We start from the raw sequence: 22,214 nt of genomic DNA on the forward strand, positions 1-22,214 counted from the left end.
GCCAGCATGGAATCAAGGAGACTGGCTGGGATTATCAACTCAAGGAGCACTAAACCCTTCTGCTTTTCCCAACATCTCTCCTGGGTTCTTTTGCTGTCCCTTCCACCCATCCACCCACTGTCCCATCCATCCATCCATCCATCCATCCATCCATCCATCCATCCATCCATCCATCCAATCATCCATCTACTCACCCACCCACCCACCCATCCATCCATCTCAATGATAAACTGAAATCTTCTCCAAACCTGTTTGCATCTTGGCTCCACCATCAGTTAGCTGTGAGCTCTTGGGCGAGTCACTTAAGCTTACTGTTTCCACATCTGTAAATGGGAGGGGGAGGTGGGAAGAGGGATTATTAACCTTGCTTGACTAATCTTTCCCCCTTAATTTAATAAGTTGAACACCAGTCAGGAGTTCTTAATAACACGGGCCAGGAAAGAGGCTGCCAAAACCAGCGACTGTAGGGCCTATTTGTTAGTGCGGACTACCACTATCTTCTTATTCTTATCCCATAGACTCTCTGAGCAGTCTCCAGATGTGTGGTGGGTTTCTAGAGCCCAATCCTGACCACAGAGAAAAGTGACAGCGCTGGAACTGCCATTACTGATGCCACCAGCTACTGCTGCCTCACCATCTGGTAGGAGCTCTGTGACATTGTCCTCTGTTCAACTTCTGTGAGCTTCCGATTTGTTTTCCTAGCTGTGAAACACACCTACGTACCTTAATCCTTCCAGTCAATATTTGTTGAGTGATCCTATGGGTCAGGCACTGTGCTAGTCTCAGGGGACACACGACAGACCTGTTTCCTTTCCTTGTGAATTTTCACATCTCATTGCATGTAAAATTATGCTCATGAAAGTGCCTTTCGAATCCTAACACTGCTTACACTTATAACAACTGTAAAGGGAGGATTGAACTGAAAATCTGGAAACGTTGCTTTTGGTGCCAATTCTGTCCCAAAGTAACTAGAACGGAGGCAAGTCACTTGGCCTTGACAAGCTTAGTTTTTGCAGTCAAATGTGAAGAATTTTAAAACCATCCCAGTTTAAATGTTGTAATTCTATCATCTTTTCCTCGAAATCAGCATCCCCTTCTCAAATTTTGTTTATGGCTTCCCTTCCTTTTCTCTCATTTCAGAGAATCAAATTTTTCTGTTTACTTTCAGGCCCTTCCTTATATATAATCCCAGGACCCCAACTGCAAATGCCTATGAGAGTTCCAGTAGGTCATATAACGAGTGAAGCGTACAATAGGGAGAGGTAGGCACTGTGGCAAAGTAAAGGGGGCATGTTTGATTTAAAGGGGACAGCTTCTTCTCAGCGCCAGCAAATTATTGCTTTATATAAAAAAAATGCAGGCTGGATCTAACTTCTGCTTCCCTTTAAAACATCTTAGTTGTGTCCTTTCCTCTCCCTTCCCCTTGATCACACTGTCCTTCAAAACTAGATGACAGTTGCGCTCTCTTATGTGGCCTTCCAGCCTACAGTTTTCCCTTTCAGATTTTTTTTTTACACAAATATAACCCAGAAGAAGCTTTCTAACACATCCCTTCCTCGTGAACCTACAATGAGTCACTTTACTAGTATTTACTAAACACCCTGTCAAACATTGTACTGTGTGCTGTGAAGATGTAACAAATGAATTACAATTTTAAAAAATCTGTCATTTAAAAATTCCCAGAGCCTAGGAGAGGGTTTAATCATTGTGTTACAGACCTTAGATTGATGCCTATGGCAGGCTCTCTTCCCACAAAACACACACACACACACACACACACACACACACACACACAAACACATTTCAGACACACTCTGCAGAACCCTTTCCTAAGCATAGCAGGTTAAGGAGTTCCTTCCCAGAGAAACTGCAATCCTTAGGGCTCAGGTGATGAAGCACCGAGAAGGGAGAGGAGTCATTCCAGCCAGGGAGAGGTCTCTATGGAGGAGGTCTACATCACACTGGCCTGGGTTTGAGTCCAGGTGCTTCTGCTTACCAAATGTGTGTCCTTGGGCCAGTTATTGACCTCATTTCCCTCGGGTGTATGATGGTGAATAATGAGTAATGGCTCTTCGTTCCACAGTGAGGTCCCAAATATGAAACACCAGCTGGTAGCATCTTGCGGGCAGTGTCAGCATCTTCTCTGCCCCTCGGCCTCTCCCAGGTTTCCTTGCACACCTTACTTCAGACCTCCCCCTTACTTCACGCCCCCATGCAAATATATCTGTAGAGACAATATTGTGGGGCTTTTGAGGTGATGTCAGGGCCTTCTGGTCTGCTGGGGGAAATCTTACTGCACTCCAAGAGTGCTTGATTATCCCTGCCTACTTCTTTTTGCTGTCTCTACGATCCATCCATCCATCCATCCATCCATCTCAATTATAAATTAAAATTTTCTGCAGGATTCTCAGATTCCTCCCTCTTCTGGACAAGCCTAGAACCTGTGTGTGTGTGTGTGTGTGTGTGTGTGTGTGTGTGTGTGGAGTAGTGGGTGGTGAAGGATGCTCTTTTGTAAGAGATTCCTCTTCTGTGCATGGTCCCTTGCAGGCCTGAAACATCAGGGACCTTTCTGACCTCTCCTTCAGCCCCCACACCCAATCAATCACCAGGTCCTTTCCAGGCTCCTGGCAAATGATCTTTGTATTCATGGGCATTGATGTTCCTCAAGTATTCATCTTACTGCCTCTTCCTGGACCACAGCCAGGTCCTCCTCACCTAACATCCCAGGAGCCACTATCTATTTCCAATCCATCCTGGACACTGGCACCAAACTTGAATGGAAAAAAGAGTGTATCTGCTCATTTTTGGGGCCTGGGTATAAAATACAGGGTCTGGCCTGTAGAAAGTGCTTGTGATAGATTAAAGGTGGTCTCTGATGCTGTGTGCTTCCATTGAGAGGTGATGTCTAACTCCCTTTCCTTGAGTTTGGACTGGTCGTAGATAGTGGCTTACCCTATAGACTGAAGTAGAGACAATATTGTGGGGCTTTTGAGGCGATGTCACAGGTCCTGGGGGGTAGGTATGGTGTGAAGGGGGTCAATGGGGGGAAAAAAAGAGGACATCTGTAATGCTTTCAACAATAAAGATAAATGAGAAAAACACTTTAACATAGGATGAACCCAAGTTAAGTGAAAGCAGGCGGTAAGATCTGAAAAGCAGGCTGAAGCCAAATTACGGAAGCCAACTAATGGCACCAAACTTTATATTTCAGGCAATAGGGAGCCATTGAGAGCTCTTGAAGAGGGCAGGAACACCATTTGAGCACTACTGCCAAGGAATTATTTCTTTATCCCATGGTTTTTGAGCATTGTCCTGGTTATCTAGTAGGCCTGGGTCCATCCTATGTTCAAGTTTGCTTGAGCTGTTTTCCAAGGACCCACATTCTTTACCTCTTCTGCTTCTTCCCTCTAAAGGCCCTTTCCTCTCACATCCCCACCACCATAGGCTGACATTCAACTTGTTCTTTGCGACTTGAGTCAGATGCCTTTCCTGGCTGCCCAGACCAACAGTGAGCCCTCCCCATATGGCCCAGGTTTGTTTATCTTCTCTTTCGTCACTTACCTTGCTCTTCATGTCTTACCTCCTCCATTCCATTATAAACTCCTTATGTGTGTGTTGCGGAGGGGGTGGGGTGGGGTGGGGAGTCAGAGGGACATGGGGGAGAAGGGTCCTGGCACATAACGGAGTGTTCAGAAATGTTCTGTGTGGCTCCCCAATGGGGATCTCTACAGAGCTACAGAAAAAGCAGAGGTGGTAGCATCGGCTCCAATTTTGAATGATAACTCTATCACTTACTGTGTGGCTTTGGGTAAGGTGCTTACTGTCTCTGAGCTCCAGCTCCCTTCTTTGGAAACTTAGAGACCTTGGATGAGGATGGGTGTAAAGGGCTTACCTCAGCGCTTGGCAGACCAGACACCCTTAAGAGCTGGCTTGTGACTAGAGATAGCAGGACGGTTGATCAACTCCCCCGATGATCAATGGTCATTGTGTCAATTATGGAAAGAACTCTCCCCGGCCAAAGTAATAATAGTAACAATACCAAGATAAACAAAAGAATATAGAAAAAGCTAGCCGTGCAGAGGCACGACGGAGACCCCTCAGAGAACCACAGCCACATTAATCAGCGGGATCTTCAGCAAATCCCTCCTGAGGCCTCAGTCTTCTCATCTGTAAATGGAGGGGTGGGCATTGGAATCTAAGCTCCCCTTCCAGCTCTGGCATTCCAAGAGCATTAAAGAAAAAGGATGAATCACTCCTTCAAAATACCAATATGGGCTGGGCCCTCCCCCTGCTGTCCCCATTCCGCCCCGCTAAGAGCTCTTAATACAGGGCCAGCCCCCTCCTGCAGCTGCCACCAAACTTCAACCCTCTTTCCCAGGAGTCTCACCAGCAAGACTGATAATGGACCCCTGGCCTTCTCCATCTCAACAGGCAACCAGATCCCATTCCCAGACTCCCCTCCCCCTGGGGGCTGGCTCTCCGTGGACATTTGGCCTCAGTATGCTTGTGCATGAAGTGTGGGGCCTGTGGGAAGAGCGGAAGGAAGGAACAAAAGGAAGAGCCACAAGCAGAGGGTTGATGAGTGAATTCTTGCAGTCAGGGCTGGAGGGCGGGGAAGGTGGGCACCTTTCTACTCTCCTCCAGGATTTTGAACAAGCGGATGTGTCTGCACCAGGAAAGAGTTATAAATCTCCATCCCGAGGAGGCAGGGTCCCGGCAGCTGCAGACATTCATGGACACAGGCTGTCAAAGCCTCAGAAGACACCAAGATCCGTTTTCCTTCTCCTCACAGGAGGAGATGGGCACTAGGTGACCGCAAAGGACAGTGTTCTTGCCTCTCTGCCCAGAGCTCTCCACTCCTTTCCGTGTGGATGCTATTATTAGTATTATCAACATTAATAATGATAGAGACGGAACCGGCTGTGCATTAGTCACAGTGTTGGGGGAACCAGCACCTCCTGGGCTCTCTCCCGGGACCGCCTGGGTCCGGCTGGACCCCCCTCTCCCCCCCGCCTCCCTCCACAGTCTGGAGTGGCTCCGCTCGCTCGCTGGCCTTGGAGTCTGTCTGTCCGGTGGTCTGTCTATGGCAGGGTCACCTCTGCAGCCAGCCGGGTCCTCCTAGCTCACACCGGCTCCTGATCTGAAAGCCGAGAAGCTGGCCGGCTGCGAGCAAGCGGGTTTTCCAAGTGGGCAGGGGTGGGGAGGAGGGGCGGGAGGGCGGAGGGCGGAGGGAGGGGGCGTCGCGGAGGGGGAAGACCTCGCATTGTAATCCAATGACATTGCCAACGTGGGGGCGGGGGCGCTGGCCTCGGCTCGCTCTCGGAGTTTTGGCTGCCCGCCCAGCTGGGAATAACTCTCTTCGCATAATTCGCGTGTTTACCAGGCATGAAAATTCTTGCTTTTCGGCCCCCCCCAACCACCCCCCCCCGCCAAACCCCCTCCTCCCCCCTCCCCGCTCCCCACCACCACCTCCACCTCCACCTCTCGCAAAAGTGAAACTCTTGTCTAAAAAAATATTGGCCCGGGGCACAGAAAGTTTTGCATAAATTCATAAGTGATGAATGGCTGATTTTTTTTTAACGTTATTTGGGTATTTGTCAGGCCTTCACAAATATACATGGAGGGGGGACGGCTGGTTCGTAAACTTAAACATCTCAATATCCCCTTTCTTCTGGAAATAAATTACGTTTGTTTGCCCCGGCTCGGAGTCTTAAGGTAGCCGACATTGGGAATATTTTAAAAGCCATCATCCATCGAGCATGTCTCCCAGGCGCCAGGAAGATTAAATGAAAGAATCATAAGATGGAGGTCTTTAACTTTTAATCCTTTTACAATGAAGCCTCAGATAGCGGCGGGGGCAGGGTGCCCTCTCCGGGGGGAATAATGCCGTTATTCCCCGGCTCCCGGTTAATGAATACCCTCACGTCTGTCCCGAGGCTCAGGACGGAGGCAGCGCCGCCGGGGAGGGGGCTGCGGCTCGCGGGCCAGGCTATTGAAATGAGGAGCCGCCGAGGCTGCCTCGGGAGGGAAGAAAGCGCCAGGGCTGCGGGGACCGGGCGGGCGGGCGGGGCGGGGGCACCGAAGCTGCGCTGGGGACAGGGCGCAGGTCTGAAATAATTAGCGCAGCTTCGCCTGGACTCCGAGGTGGGTGGGGGGGAGGGGGGAAAGAAGGAGGGGGGGTGGAGAGGTAGCAAAGGAGAGCCACTTTGGAGTCCAAGATAAATACAGGGAGCCCCAGCGGTGTCAGGCCCACGTGGAGCCGCGCGGATGGGCGCCGCCGCGGACTCAGGCGGAGGGACGCGCGCAGTCGAGCGCCCGCCCCAGGAGTTGGCTTCCTTTAGGGAGGGGGTGTGGTGGGGGTGCGGGGGGATGCTCTGCAGGTCCCTTTAAGAGGTAACACGTCTTTTGCCCCAATCTAACCCAGAAGCTCAAAGACCTGGGTTCTGATTTCTCCTCCCTCCCCACCCTCCAAGTGGAGTCAGCATCCAGAGCTGGGGTGCGGGGGGGGGGGGGGGGGGGGAAGGAGAAGGGTGCACCCCGTTCCCCATGGCAGGACCTAGTGATGGCTTTCCCCCCCGCCAATCCAATTGGGACCTTTCCGAAACCCTGAGTCTTCCTTAGGTCCTGCGGGGGGGGTGGGGGGGGGAGAAGGGAGTGTCAAATCTCCCAGACATTAAGGCTGAGGGCCTGGGATTTTGGGGGTGGGGTGGGGAGGAGGAGGAGGCTGTGAGTGTGGATTCCTCATCTTGGAATTACCATCGTAATTTCCGAGCGTGCAAAGGGTTAACCTGGGCTGAATATTGAGGTGGGCGGGGGGGGGGGGGGGGGTGCGCGAGGCAGGACGGGTGGTGGGATCTGGGTGGGCGCGCTCTGATCTCTCCCCCCATTCCTCGGGGGTCAAGTTTCAGCGGCACTCCGCCCCTAGGGTAGGTGTGAAAGACACGTGTCCCCATTGTGAAGGGCCTGTCAGGCAGGACAAAGCGGCCGCCCACCCTCCCCCCTCCCCCGGCCCAGCCTGGGGTCAGCTCCAGGGGGCCGGCTGGGTGTCGAGGTCACGACAGGCCCAGGCTTCGGTGATACAGGGAGAAAAAGCTGGGAGACTGGGCAGAGGCCACGTGATGCTCTAGTGAGGGGCCGGGAACACCCCCCCCCCCACCATGAAAAATTGAGTGGTCACCTCCATCACACCCCGAGAGGGAATGAGCCCGTTCCCCTCACAGGCGTCATAAGCACAGCGGCACCCCCTGCCCGCCGCCCCCCCCCCCCTTACCCCCCACCCTCCCATCAATCACCAACACAGAGAATCGCAGTGTGGAGCCAGTCGATTTTAGTGGTTTTCTTTAATCCTGCTCTGCACTTCTTTCTCATTTTACTACACGGGATATTATAAAGAATAAATAGCAGATACTCTTAATTTACAATGATTAGTCATTCCATTTGTTCTCTATATTTACAATAACTGTAAAATAACATTGAACTCTATAGCTTCTCCGAGGTCCAAGGAAAACCAAAAACACTTTCCGAAGAATGGAAAATAGCTTTTTTTTCAAAGTCCTTCTACAAAAGTTCTCCCCTCTCTTTGTACTTTAAGAAAAAAAAAAAAAATAACTTTCCCCCCCTCCCTGCTTCGCCATGCGAAGGGCCCTGGAATATAAATAGCAGGTTAACATTATTAGCAACAACCAGAATAAGTCTCTCTCTTTTCTCTCTGTTCTTTTTTTTTTCTCCTTTTGCTTAATTATTTTTTTTAAAAATACAGTAGAAGCCGGTAACTTTTGAACGTATAATACTGACCTTTTAATAAGTAAATTAAAACTGGGACCGTATATATACACACAGATATACATTCCTACACAGTTAAACAGTGCATTACATGAACCAGAAAGCTAGGTCTCTGTAGCCAAAAAAAAAAAAAAAAAAAAAAAAAAAAAAGTTCATTGAATCTCCCTCCTGAGAGGGTGGTGGTGGTGGAACTGGTTGTAACGGTGCGGAAGGGGGAGGGGGGGAGAAAGGGGGGCGTCGGTGGGGATCGATCAAGTGTCTGGGTGCGGGCTGGGGGGGCCCCCCCGAGTTCTAGCACGAGCACTTGCACTCGGAGATGATGGGGTACTGGATGGGGATCCAGCCGCAGCGCTGGCCCCCGCGCCGCTGACAGCGCCACCGCAGCACCGTGAGGTGCACGGACTTGGCCGGCTTGCACACCATGCCCTCGGGCACGGAGCACGAGCGCTTGCTGAAGCAGCTGCCCACCTTCACGTAGCGCGGCCAGAAGCGGCTGCCCAGGTCGTTCCAGGCGTACAGCACCGGGCAGAAGGTCTGCGACCACAGCCACATCTGCAGCTTCCTCCGCAGCTTCTTGCTCAGGCGCTGCTTCTTGCCCGGGGCCAAGCCCTCGGAGAACTCCAGCCCTTTGATCTCGCTCGGCATGGCCCCCGACGGCCGCTGCCTCAGCAGCTGGTCCAGCTCGGCCAGGTCCTCGGCGCTCCCGGCCGACGACCCCCCGCCGCCCCCGCCCCCGCCGCCGGGCCGGTCCTCGGGGGGCGAGGTGGCCATGAAGCCCGGGTCGTAGTGGCCCCCGAGCAGCGAGCGCAGCAGCGTCTCGTTCAGATCCTTCTCCTTGGGGTCAAAGATAGGGTCCGGGTGCTCGATGAGGTCCACCAGGGGCAGGTTGTCGCTGGGCGCCGGGCGGATGTGCAGATAGTGCTGGCCGCCGGCCGGGGCCGCCCGCAGCCCCAGGACCACCACCAGGGCGTAGAGGGTGACCCCCAGGCTGGGGCAGCGCTCCATGCCGCCGGGGCGGCCGCCGCTGCGTTCCGCGTCCCCGGAGGAGAGCACGCCGAGCCCGCGGCGGAGGCGGCGCCGCGCTCCCCGGCCTCCGGCCGCCGCTCACCCGAGGCTGGGCAGGCGCAGGGCCGGCAGCATGAGGCGCCGGGAGAGCCCTTCGCGCGGCGCCGGCAGCTCCCGCCCGGGCGGGAAGAAGGCACACAAGTTGGCCGCCGCAGCAACTCCTCTCCCGGCGGGTCTATTCGGGCCGGCGGCCGCGGCGGGGCATCCGAAATCCCTCCAGGGCGACCGCGGGCGCAGGGGCGCCGGCTCCTCGCTGCTGCTTCCCCGAGCCGGCGGCGGCGGCGCTGGGCGCGTGGACGAGCCGCTCTCCCCTCCTCCTCCTCCTTCTCCTCCTCCTCCTCCTCCTCCTCCTCCTCTCGCTGCCCCTCGCTCCGCTGCTGCTCGGTGCGGCGCCGCTGGCCGAGCGGGTCCTGGGGGCACGTCCCTCCGGCTGCTCCGGGCTCCGCGGCCGGCTCTGCCCGGCGGACTCCAGCGGCGGCGGCGGCGGCGGCGTCCGCGCACGTTGGCACCGGTTTGTCTGTCTCGCTGGGTCCAAGCCTTTAAATTTCCTGCACTTTCAGCTCCATCACCATGGAAACCACGGACTCTCTCGGCGTTGCCCCCTCCCCCTGCTCCCCCCCCAACAACAACCCCACCCCCCACTCCTCCACCCCCGCCGAGGAGCCGGAGCGGCACAGGCTCCCGGGGAAGCCGCCTGCACTCGCGTCGGCGGCGGCGGCGGCTACGGCAGCGCCCAGGGCTGTGCCCCGTTGGACCGAGATGTCCCGGGAAGCCGACAGGCCGGCTGCCCGCCCGCCCGAGCTCACAGGCGGCGGCGGCGGCGGTGGCGGCGGCGGCGGCGGCGGCGGCGGCGACGGCGGCGGCGGCGGCGGCGGCGGCGGCAGCGGCGGCGGCGGCAGCGGCGCTTGGCAGGTCTCCGCGCAATTTTCTCTCTCCCCCACCACCCACCCCCCTTCTCCTCCTCCTGCAAATGCACCGCCCCCCTCCTTTCTCCTGGAGCAATGCAACTGGGGCTCTAGGCGCCCCGCCAGGGCCAGTCCTAGGGAAAGCTCACGGCCGCTGCTGGAGCGGGGCTGGAGGGTGCAGGGCCGGGGTTAGGGGGTCCACTCGGAGGGTTCGCACTAGCCGGGCGCTCTGCGGAGGGCGGGGAGGTGCTGGGGGCTCGCGTCTCGGTGCAGTTCGGTGCAAAGGATCTCTCCATGTGCCCGGAGCTTTATACCTGGGCGCGTCTCGCTTTTCCTCTCTCCCGGGCTCCTTCAAACTCCCCTCCCCCAGCACACACACACACACACACACACACACACACACACACACACGAGCGCGAGCACGCGCGCACGCACACACACACACACACACACACACGCACGCACGCACACACCACCACCACCACCACCACCACCACCACCACCACCCCGCCCTCGCCCTCCCCCTCACACACACATTTTGCTCTGGGGGAGTCAGGGAGCGCAATTCCTAGGAAGCACTCCTGCCCTTCTGTTACCCAGGCCCTCGATGGGGGTCCGCTCCTCCTCCTCCTCCTCCTCCTCCTCCTCCTCCTCCTCCTCCTCCTCCTCCTCCTCCTCCTCCTCCTCCTCCTCTCCCCCCCCCCCCCCTGGCCGGGTCCTGCACCCTGAGTGGCCGAACTGTAGGGGCGCGACAGGCTTGTCTGCAGCTCCCCGAACACGCCGGGCTCAGCGCGGCCGCCGCTCGGCTCCCTGGGGGCGGCGCGCCCTCTGCTGGCATGGCGCAAGTCCTGCACCTGGCGCGCTGGCATGGGGGGGGGGGGGGGGGGTGGTGGCCCTGCGAGGTGGGTTTGAGGGCTACCCATCTGATCAGCTCTGTGCCCTTGTCAGTGCTTGCGTGTCTATCCCGGTGCCTGCTTTTCTCTCATAGCTCGCCAGGACCTCAGTGTAAATAAACCCTGAGATTGCTCCCCCCACCCCCCGGGGTCCCTCAAATGCCACAAGAATAGTACTGCGCTACATGGGCATCCATGGGCAAGAGTGCAGATGAGAAACTTCAAAGGCGAACTGGTAGTAAGGGGACCTGAGTCCTGGCGAGGCTCCAGCCTGATAGGAGTATGTGGACCTTAGACAAGTCACTTTTGTGGCATCACATCCCTTACTGTCTGCATTAGTGACAACTACATTACTCGTATCGTCCTGCCTTTCTGTGATTCTAAATAAACCCACCTGATGCTTTCCCTTCTAGAAGCAGTTTCTCTCATGGGAGACGGATACGGAAGTGACACTTCTGGTTAATTTTCCCTTGGATGAAGAACAGAACCCAAGCTTCAAAACTCAAATTCATTTTTCCTTTGTGGTGGATGTGATTGGAGTCTGGAAAAAAGCTGGAGAAGAGAGATTAGGAGTGAATGACTCAGTATTCACCAGTATTCCATGGAGTAGAGTTAGGAGGTCTCCTTGGGACAGCGCAAAAACACTCTCCTCTCTTTCCCCAAGGATCTCGTTTTTCCTCTCAACCTGTGCTGTCCTACACGTCCCTCCAGAAGTTTGTCATCTGTCTATGGAAGAAAACACATTGTTTCACAGTCTTTCTGCAAAACTTCAGCAGTTGGGAGGTTTGGCCAGTTTCAGCTGAAAACATTCTCTTAAACGTTCAAGTCTAGACACTATCTAGAATTAGACTATGAAGGTACTGCCTTAGAAGGAAATCTCGCTTTGATGGAAATACGAACACCTCGTTGGTTGTTTGAATTGAATGGATTCTGAAATAATGTGTGACTGCAACTGGGAGCATAGTAGGCGCTTACACAATGCTCCTTTCTTTTTTGATGTGCTTTAGGGGGCTGGCACTGGTTTGTTTTCTTAGGAAGATTAAATGTTCCAGAGCAATTTTGTCACTGCCGTGAATTCACTAAAGAAAATAATTTTTCAGTAACGAGTTCAAAGGCTAATGTCTAGCCCGGCCCTCCCGAGATGGTAGGTTCCAATTAGGGATGTTTTATTGTGCTGGTCTCTGGTCCATCAGTCTCCTCTCTCTCCCTCCTACTGCAAACCACCCATTCTTGTTTGAAAACCAACCCAGATCCTTCAGCCCTTTATTTAGGTTGGCTAGATTTGACTGAACAGAATAAAAAAGCCCCCCCTTGGGGGATGAAAAACAAACCATGTTAGACAAAAGTTTGGGTAACCTGTTTATAGAATGTCCATGGGGTGAAGACCAGGGAGAAAAACACAAAGAAGAAAGGACTCACTGTCGATCACCGCCCTCCATGACTGTTGTAGTCTAGTTAAGGGGGATATGACAAGCTCACGAAGAAAACATTAAAAAAGCGCCAGGAAAAAAGTCTATTCTCTTAACAGTGTAGACTAGTGTTTCACAACCTTTGAAGAACCCATGCCCACTTTTGAGAAACATTACAGTGTCATGCTATGCTCCGAATGCTGTTGGAAATTTGATAGTACATGATGATGACCCTCCCAAAGTCAAAACATTATAAAAGCTATCCCATGTTCATACTGCACTTACCCTTCTTCACTGTGGGGTTCTGAAATGGCCCACTTGGGGGACCTTACTGTCGGTCCCCCACTCTATCTATGCCCATTATACTTAGGTACTGGGTGAATTGGGGTATGCTGTTAGCAGAGACAAAGTAATTGTCTCTAACATTACTAATACGAATAGTAATACTAATGGTAGAGCTGAGCTTCAGCTGGGCCTCATGAAGAAAAAGGGTAGATGTATCTGCGAAGGGAGAGGAGGAGATGAACAATTTGAGTCTGCGTGCAGCTCAGCCACTCAGGGTGCAGGTCCCAGGCAAGGAGGAGGATGAGGGTAAGGAGCAGGCACCACTTCCTCCTCGATCCCGGAGTAACAGATGGGAACACTGTATCAAGGATACAAGGATCTGGATACAGAAGATCTGGATGGAGGAGGAAATACCACAATCAGGGAAATTCAACACAAAGACCACCTCTGGGTCCCGTGGCTCTCAGTGGGAATGTTGGCCCTGCCACTCCCCAGCTGGGTTACCTGCGTAGCAGCATCTTAACCCCAACGTCCCATTTCCTCATCTGTCCGAAGGGATTGGCACACACCTCTCAGAACGGTGCTCTGGAAAGGGGAGGGAGGGCATGTTTAGCTCAGCACAGCACAGCACCCGGAGCAGAGGGTAGAGCGGGCAGCAGCCTTTCAGCAACTGTTAGTTCTTCAGGGGACCCCACTGCCCTCAACAGGCCAACCACCATCTCAGGTCCAGGCCACAGAGGCCTGGAGGGGCTGGGGTGCTGTTGAAATCAACTGCCACACCTCCGGGCCTGCTTTCTGTCCACTCTGCATAGGCAGCTGAACTGTTCCCCACCTCTGCGGGCCCTCGGGTTTGGGGGAGGGGCACTGGCATTTCTTGGGGGGACTCAACAGCCGACCCATTGCAATGCTTCTGCGGCTCCATTGAAGAGGGAGCTTGACAAGCAGGACAAAGAGGGCTGTATTTCTTCAAAAGGGAGCTGTGGGGTGGGAGATGGACCAAGGGAAGGATGGCTATCAGCTCAGCTTTCGGATCAGGCCCTCGCTGTGGAGGGCTGTTTGGACTTTAGGGGAGATGGGCTAGGGGCTTGGGCCTTGGCAACCTGTGTAGGAAGAATCTAGTGAACCAGGTGAGTGTTCTTATCCCAGGACTTCTGTCCCTCTCCCTGTAAATGCTCTGGGCAAGGGACACGGAAACACTCCTCTGAACAACTGCTTCGGCAACTCCAGGTCAAGGCAAGAGGACCCAGGATGCTTTTATGCTGGTTCTAAGAGCAATTCAACACTCTCCCTGCCTTTTTTTTTTTTTTTTTTTTTTTTTTTTTGCCTTTTTCTTTCTTTTTTTGTTTTTGTTCTGGAAACATAAACTTGAGGCAGCCTGGGTGATGTACAAAGAACATGAGGCTGGACGTTGGAAAACCTGCAAACTACCGCTGTGTGACCTTGGGCAAGTCACCTTATCTCTCTGGTGCTCCCCCGACACAGAGAAGACAGGATAGCTGCCATCCTTTAGGCCTGGCATCACCCCAGGCCCATGAAAACCACCACCCTCTGATTCTGACTGTCTCTCAGGTCTCATCAAAGTTGAATCGGATGGTTTTTTTTTCCTCACGGAGACCCAAGGTAGCACTTTTTGAAACTGACCCAACTTGGCAGAGTGAGGAGAAGTCAGCCACAAGGCTCGCCACTTTCCTCTCCTGACTGGTGGAAGGATGAGGGAGTGGAGGGGACTTCTGAGGCCAGACAGAGGGTGCTGGATGCCCCATGGCCTGCCGGGGACCAGGGGAACACCGGCTGGGTCAGCTTCACCATACGTTCCAATTGTGTGTGTGTGTGTCCTGTTGGTGATGGGATTCTAGTTAAAACAGTGAAGTTCTGACTAGCATAGGCATTTGAGGGGTGCGGGGTGCAGAAAGGAGGAGAGAAAGAAGGGAGAGGGGAGGCCGGTAACTCCCAACCTTAGGCTGGGGTGGGGAAATGGGGAAAGAGATGTGAAATGCAGCTCCAGGAACAGAGACAGAGCTAAAGGCCAAAAGGAGGAAAGGCGCTGGTTCCAGCCCCGCAGCCCAGCAGCCCAGCCGCCCAGCCGCCCAGCCCTGTTCCTTCCCCAGCCTGGCTCCCCGCTCGCTCCGCCCGTGGCCCCCTCCCCGCCGGCTCCACGCTGGGGAAGGGGAGCCGACTCTGGAGCCTGGTGGCTCATTCATCTCCTGATAAACTGTTTATCTGAGTTTTAACGAGGGCGCCTCTCTTCCAGCCCTGGAGACAGGAGCCTCCTCATGTTTAGCCGGCCCTGATGTGGGGGGCCCAGGCGGGTGTGGGGGCGACGCCAGCAGGCCTGGCGTCTGCCCTTTCGGAGGAGCCTGCAAGCCCTGCCTCTGCGCCCGGCCCTCCGCTCTCAGGCTCCGCGAGCTGTTTGCTCCGCTGGAGTCTGGGGCTCGGATGGACCCGAGGCTTTCCTCTGGAGAGGAAATCTTTGTGCAGTCCGGCTCTCTCCAGACACACACACAAGCACACAAACACGCGCACGCACACGCACACGCACACGCACACACACACACACACACAGCTTGGTTCTGAGTTGTGGACCCTGGGGCCCAGTATTGCAAAAGGAAAATGAACCACATGATGCTCCCCCATTGCCCACAGGCATGCTGAAGGGTTCCCATGGTGGGCCGCTCTGTGCAATGAGGACTGTCTCCAAATTAACAGAAATATAAACCCTAGGTGCTCTAGGGCTGCGCCCCACCGCCCCTTGCCCTTAAGGACCCACATAAGTGCCCACTTGTGCGGATCCTGATGCATTTCTTTTCTTTCTTTTCTTTTCTTTCTTTTTTTTTTTTTTTAAAAAAATATATTTTATTGATTTTTTACAGAGAGGAAGGGAGAGGGATTGAGAGCTAGAAACATTGATAAGAGAGAAACATCGACCAGCTGCCTCTTGCACACCCCTTGCCGGGGATGTGCCTGCAACCAACGTACATGCCCTTGACCGGAATCGAACCTGGGACCTTTCAGTCGCAGACTGACGCTCTACAGCTGAGCCAAACAGGTTTCGGCCTGATGCATTTCTTGACACATACAGGAATAGTGAGCACAAACACACTGGGGTGCACACCAACACACACTGTGCACACACTCCCTATGCTCCCCCCCACACTTTTATGCTCTCCCCCCCACACCCCCTATGCTCTCCTCCCCCCTTCACACACACACACACACACACACACACACACACACACACACACACACACAGAGTGCCCTTCTGCCTCTCCCTTTGTCGTCTGGGCTATAAAGGTTTCTGGAGACCACCCCCCTTAGCCACCTGCTCTGAGGAATTACACAGCCTCCCTCCTCTCCTCTTCAAATACACAAGCACCCATCTGAACATGGGCTCACATTCCCCCCACATCCCCTCATCCTTCTGCCTCAGATAGATGTTTATTGAGATCACATGGTCTGGTCTCCTTTATCCCCTCCGAGACTCAAGATAACAAGGAGATAGGAGCTCAATGGAATGAAAAATAAAGTTAAAAGCCACCCCCATTCCAAGTGGTTGGGGTGATTCACAGGTTCCAGCCACCGAATCCATCCAATGCCACTTTCTTCTGCCCCTGAATTTTTTTCTAGTCCCTAACTCTGTCTCCCCACCACCCACCCATTGGTGCAGGCTTGGAAATCTCTCACTGTGACTGCCTACTGTCATCCATCAGTCTAATTCACCCACCTCTTCACCAGGCCTGTGCCCCGAGGAAGCCTTCATCTGCTTGCTAAGGAGTAAATACAGTCCCTTCTCTCTTTGAGGTAAAAAGGAGAAAATAAATCAAAGATGACAATTCAGGATGTCAATTGCCATGACGAAGCATAGGAAGGTAGAGTAGGATGGAGGATCCAAGAAGGCTCACCAGGGAATTCACTGTCCAAGTTGGGTTTTGAAAGACCAGTGAGAGCCCAGCTGGTATGGCTCAGTGGTTGAGCATTGGCCTTTGAACCAGGAAGTCTGGTTCAATTCCAGGTCAGGACACATGGCAGGGTTTCAGGCTGGATCCTCAGGAAGGGGCATCAGCCGATCAATGATTCTCATTATTGATGTTTCTATCTCCCTCTCCCTTCCTTTCTGAAAGCAGTAAAAATATATTAAAAAAAAAAAAAAGGAAGACCAATAGGAGGTCACAGGCTAGACAGGTGAGGATGGGGGGTTGGCTGGATCACATCTAGGGCATTGGAGTGGGCTTCCACATAATACAAATTCTGGGGCCAATTTGGCAGTGCTAAGTGTTGAAGCTGGAGGACTGGAGTGTGGAAGACGAGGGGCCTTGTATGGAGGGCCATTGAGGGCCTGAAGCAGTTTGAAATCCAATTCAAATTTAGACTTGAATTTAGAAATACTTGAAAGAAACCTTGGAAGCTGTATTAATATGGTGATTAGAGGTCCTAAATATTTTATGACAGTCACTATTCCAAGACAAACTTGATTTTGATCAAAATCTAGGCTGCTCAGTCCTAGAATCCCTGCTTCTCATCTCTATGTCAGGGATATTTTGTGTGTGCGGAAAAATTCCTAAAAATATGTTTATAAATCATTCATTGTAACGATTACCCCTAAAGAATGGGATACACGAGTGGGATGAGGAAGGGAGAGAAACTCACTTTTTTCTTTGTTTTATCTTCATATAAATCTGTTTTTAAAACAAAGAGGAAGTGTGATCGTTACTTTTGTATTTAAGGAAAAAACCAACAAAAGATTAAAATCTGTGAATTTAGAGGAAATAACTTGCCCTAAAGTTATTATCAGGCATACTTTAGTAAAAGATGGAAATGGTATTTAAAGTTGTATGTGTTGAAGAGTTTTGAAGCCAGCACGAGGCTACAGGTCAGGGCCAACTGGTGTACTTGCATGATCTCTGTTTCAGGTTTGGTTACATGGTTCAGTGCTCATGTAGACGGTGAAGTGAGAGAGAAGCCTGTGTGAGGGGCTTTTGTGTGCAAGTGTGTGTGTGTGTGCCCATGCATCTAAGTAGGTGACAGACACCGTTTTGTCTCAGGCATGGACAGAGAAATCAGATTGCCTTCAAAAGTAATACCCATGTCAAAACCACCACTGGGCTGAGAAACAAAACAAAACTGAAATGCACCAAGAACCAATCTCATGCTTGATCAAAACTCTGCAGCCAGGAATGAGCTTGGAGTGGGGGCTGGGTATTGGAAGTACTAGGTGTACCGGTTAATAATGCGGATTTTTTTTTTCAATAGATGGAGTTACACATATGTTGATATATATGCGGTTTGATATGTATGCTATTTTGTTATATTGCTCCTTCAGATGACCACTTGTTCCAAGCGATGGCACACGCACTTTCTGAGCAGCACTTCAAAACATACGAAGTGGAAAATTGGGTCTCTAAATGGTCTGCCTCAAAACAAGAAAAGTTCTATTGGGATGGTATCCACAAATTACATCAAAAGTGTTTTATTCTTTGAATAAAACACTTTTGATGTTTCTCTTGAAATTATTGTGTTTTCTTTGATTACAAAATCCTCATTATTACAGTTAATAATGCAGATTAACTATTAATGGGTTAATGCAGATTAACTATTAACTGACTAATAATTTGGATTAAACATTAACCAGTTAATAGTGTATATTAATTATTAACTGTTTAATAATTTGGATTAGCCATGACAGGTTTGGCTCAGTGGATAGAAGTTGGCTTGTGGACTGAAGGGTCCCGGGTTTGATTTCAGTCAAGGGCATGTATTTTGGTTGCAGGCATATCCCCAGTGGTGGGTGTGCAGGAGGCAGCTGGTCGATGATTCTCTCTCATCAATGTTTCTAACTCTCTATCCCTCTTTCTTCCTCTCTGTAAAAAAAAAAAAAAAATGCAGATTAACTGTTAACGGGTTAATAATGCGGATTAACTATTAACCAGTTAATCATGTGGATTAACCATTAATCAGTTAATAATGCAAATTTTGTAATAAAAAAAACACAATAATTTCAAGAGAAACATCAAAAGTGCTTTATTCAAAGTAATGTCCATCACTAGCTACACATTTCCCCATCTTTCAGGTGATTTGTGGATACTGTCCCAATAGGACTTTTCTTGTTTTGAGGCAGACCATTCAGAGACTCAATTTTCCACTTCTTCGTATGTTTTGAAGTGTTGCTCAGAAAGTTCGTGTGCCATCGATCGGTACAAGTTGTCATCTGAAAGAGCAAGGTCTGGTGAATACAGTGAGTAGGTTAATAGTTCTCAGGCAAGATCTTTTAACGTGCCCTTAACTGGTTTTGAAGTGTATGATGGTGCGTCATCATGAAGCAAAATTACTTTGCTGTGTCTTCTGGCCCATTCTGGTTGTTTTATGATCAAAGTGTGGTTAAAATGGATTATTTGTTGTCGGTAGTGATCAGTATTAATGGTTTCACCTGGTTTTAGAAGCCCGTAATATACCATACCTTCCTGATCCCACCAAATGCACAGAGCATTGTCTTCTTTCCGAAGCGATTTGGCCTTGCAGTCAATGTTGATATTTGACCTGGATCAACCCATGATTTTGTGCATTTGGGATTCTCAGAATAAATCCACTTTTCATTGCCAGTCACAATTTGATGCAAAAAAGACTTTCTTTCGTGCCAATGAAGCAACATTTTACTGATGACTTTTCGGTTTTCCATTTGTCTTTCTTTCAGTTGATGTGGCACCCATTTTCCTTCTTTTAAGATCTTTCCCATTGGTTGTTAATGATCAGAAATCGTTTGCTGAGCAACATTTAATCTTTCTGCAAGTTGTTTTTGAGTTTGACATACATCTTCATCCAATAATGCTTGTAATTATTGGTCTTCAAATTTTTTTGGTTGACCTGGACATTCTTTGTCTTTCACATTGAAATCATCACTTTTGAAGCATTTAGACCAGCGGTTCACTAGTATGTTGAGATGGAGCATGTTCACCACAAGCTTCCCTAATATATGATAACTTTCAGCAGCACTTTTCTTCAAAATAAAGTAATGAATTGAAACTTCCCACAAATGCTCTTTTTTTTCTTCATGAAATTTGACATTTTTAAGTGTAAAAATATCTATGATGTTAACATGTTCAGCAAATTTGACAGATGAAGTTTTGAAGCTTGTTGTCAATACAACAAAATAGAATACATATCAAATCACATATTCACTGAGTGGCCAGATTACTATGATCTCTGTACTCATAATAATCTGGCCACTCAGTATGTGTGTGTGTGTGTGTGTGTGTGTGTGTGTATATATATATATATATATATATATATATATATATATAGCCTGGTGCATGAATTCATGCATGGGTGGGGTCCAGCCAGCCTGGCTATGGGGAGGGGACATGGGTGGTGGGCCAGCCTGCCTGCTGGTTGAACTCCTGGTTGAGGGGACAATTTGTATATTAGCCTTTTATTATATAGGATATACACTGAGTGGCCAAATTATTACTCATTCAGAGATCACAATAATCTGGCCACAGTATATATCAACATATGTTTAACTCCATCTACTGAAAAAAAATCTGTATTATTAACAAGTACACTCAGTAAATCACCTAAGTTGAGGGTTTTCTCTCTCAGTTTTATAAACAAGAATGCAAGTTTAATAGTTAGGAAGTTACCACCTGACTTACAAACATTAACTTCTCTGCATCACACAGAAGGAGCTTCTGAAGTAGGGACAGCTATCTACCCATTTTTTAGATTGGGAAATTGAGGCCCAGAGAGGCGAGGGAGCTTCCCAAGGCCATATTTGCCTCAAAGACCATCTCAAGAGGCAGGGCAAGACTTCTTAGCTCAGAGTTACGGGCCCAGAGGTCTTCCTAAGGTATTGATCTTTGATCTTCATTGGTTTATTACTGCTCTGTTGATCTGAATCCATATTTGACTTATTTCCAAGGTCATCCTCACCAGCCAGCAATAGGGAGACTCGCTTTGGGCAACCTGGTCAAGTCAGGGTGAGGGTTCATTTCATCTTCCCCTCCCCCACCCCGCCCTCAGTCCCACCCTCCATAATGGAGCATGACTGTAGTAAAACGAGGCTTTTGATCAAGCTTCTTCACACCACTTTCAAGACAAACAATGTCTCTGAAACCCCCAACTGCTTTTATTTTTCTTATATCTAAGGTTTCACCTTAGTGCCTTTGCCAAGCTTCATTAAAAAATGTCCTCCATTAAGAAAAAAACAAAACCATGGCATTTCATTATAGTAATTTACAAAACAAACCTACAGAAAATGAAAGAGAGGCTTCAGAGTTATATAAACCTCCTTACATTTCTCAAAGGGGTTCCATAGATGAAAATAATATCATTAGTTTCTATATAGAAAAAGTTAACTTTCATAATGAACAAGGGATATTGATCCTGTCTGAAATAAATAAATAAATAAATAAATAAATAAATAAATAAATAAATAAATAAAAATCAAAATAAAAGGGGTTCCTATAGTCCTCTAACTCATCAGGCATTCTCCACCTACCACAAAAATTTCCCATCTTTTCTCTGGCATAGTAAATTAAGATCTTAAGTAAATGTATTAGGTAAAATACAAATAAAACTAAATAAAACAGTGACTGGTTTTTTACCAGCAGGTGTTAGGATCCATCCTCAGGTTTTCAATGCAGGATATTTCCAAGGTATGATCCCTTACGTATAGGATTTTAGAAAAAAATAATTTTGTAAATTATTTGTATACATAAACTTTTAAAGAAATGTTTCCACCCAGGATAGAGAGAATGGATAAGGTTAGAGAAGAGTCCAATGCCTGGGCCCTTGGGTCTCCTCCCCACAAAATGAATCCATCACACTACAATTTCAGACAAAGGTTTCTCTCCTCACACAAAGGCTTAACCATATTATTAACTAGTTAATGTAAAGCTTGATTAAACTCGCAAAGATAATCCCCAAAATGCTGGGAGAAGGGCCCTTGCAGTGCCTGGAGGTGGCAGGGAGGGCGGTGGGCCTGTAACGAGGAAAGGTTGTGGTTCCAACCTCATTTTCACTTTGCATTGTTTCAGAAGTGAATTGCTGAGGTGGGTCAGCAAAATACATTGAGGAAAATGCAAAGCTGCCTCCCTCACCTCCAGGATTTTAGTCACCACAGATGAGCCTTTAGATGTAGTAAGAGGTACCCTTATTATCATGCCACAGCCGGGAGGTGGAGAGAAAATCCTGGCAGATCACATTTTATAAAACTTTGCTTTTCTTTCAGGCCCTGGCCTGGGAGGCTAGGCAGCAACATTGGAGGCTAAATGTTTATGGCTCAAGCTTCCTCAATAGTATGAACGTTTACATCGGAAGTAGTCTCGTTGTTCTGTGTGTGATTCCCATAGGCTTCTTCTAAACATTTTGACAGTCAGGGAAGCCTCGGGACACTTGTCCTCTCTTAGGGACTACAGGGTCACGATTGGTTGTGGGGTGGGGGTTTGGTGAGGGTCCCGAGCGAAGTCCTCACGTGTCATGAACATTTCTCCAGATCTACTACTGAGAAGTAGGACTTGCAGATAGGACGATTCCGAAGGCAAGATAGCTTCCTGCCGAAGTGCACCAAATAGCCCTCTCATTTTCCCCCAAGTCTTAGGATTCCTGAAGGAGGAACAGGCTAAAGCAATCTTGTATATAGAAAGGGAATTTCTTATGACTCTCAGGAGTCTCCTGCTTGCTCTCACGATAGAATGATGACATCGGCTGCCTTTTCCAATCTGATCACAGTCTACCTTTTCCCCATCACCTCTTTCCACTCTGCTGTTCACCTTAGAGTTAGCTTGTATAGAACTCTTTGGAGGGCTCTACACATTACTTAACCCTTTTGAAAATTTGTCTGCAACCTTTTGGATTCTGCTCAAACATCGCCTCCTCTGTTCTCG

At 50.1% G+C, this 22,214-nt stretch overlaps 1 protein-coding gene and 1 pseudogene across 2 annotated transcripts in view; both read right to left on the reverse strand.

The window, feature by feature from the left end:
- The window catches only part of LOC311610962 (RNA transcription, translation and transport factor protein-like), a 281,083-nt pseudogene that overhangs the window by 190,213 nt on the left and 68,656 nt on the right, over nucleotides 1-22,214 (reverse strand). The gene's annotated exons all lie outside the window — the stretch shown is intronic.
- Nucleotides 7,908-8,787, reverse strand: NOG (noggin; the record flags this gene model as incomplete). The annotated part of the gene is made up of 1 exon (XM_084863126.1): nucleotides 7,908-8,787. The coding sequence occupies one exon, from the start codon at nucleotides 8,785-8,787 to the stop codon at nucleotides 8,074-8,076; it is 714 nt and encodes a 237-aa protein (XP_084719252.1). The 3' UTR covers nucleotides 7,908-8,073.

This window comes from Pipistrellus hanaki (genome assembly GCF_964339955.1).
Source record: "Pipistrellus hanaki genome assembly, chromosome: 16".
NCBI lineage: Eukaryota > Metazoa > Chordata > Mammalia > Chiroptera > Vespertilionidae > Pipistrellus > Pipistrellus hanaki.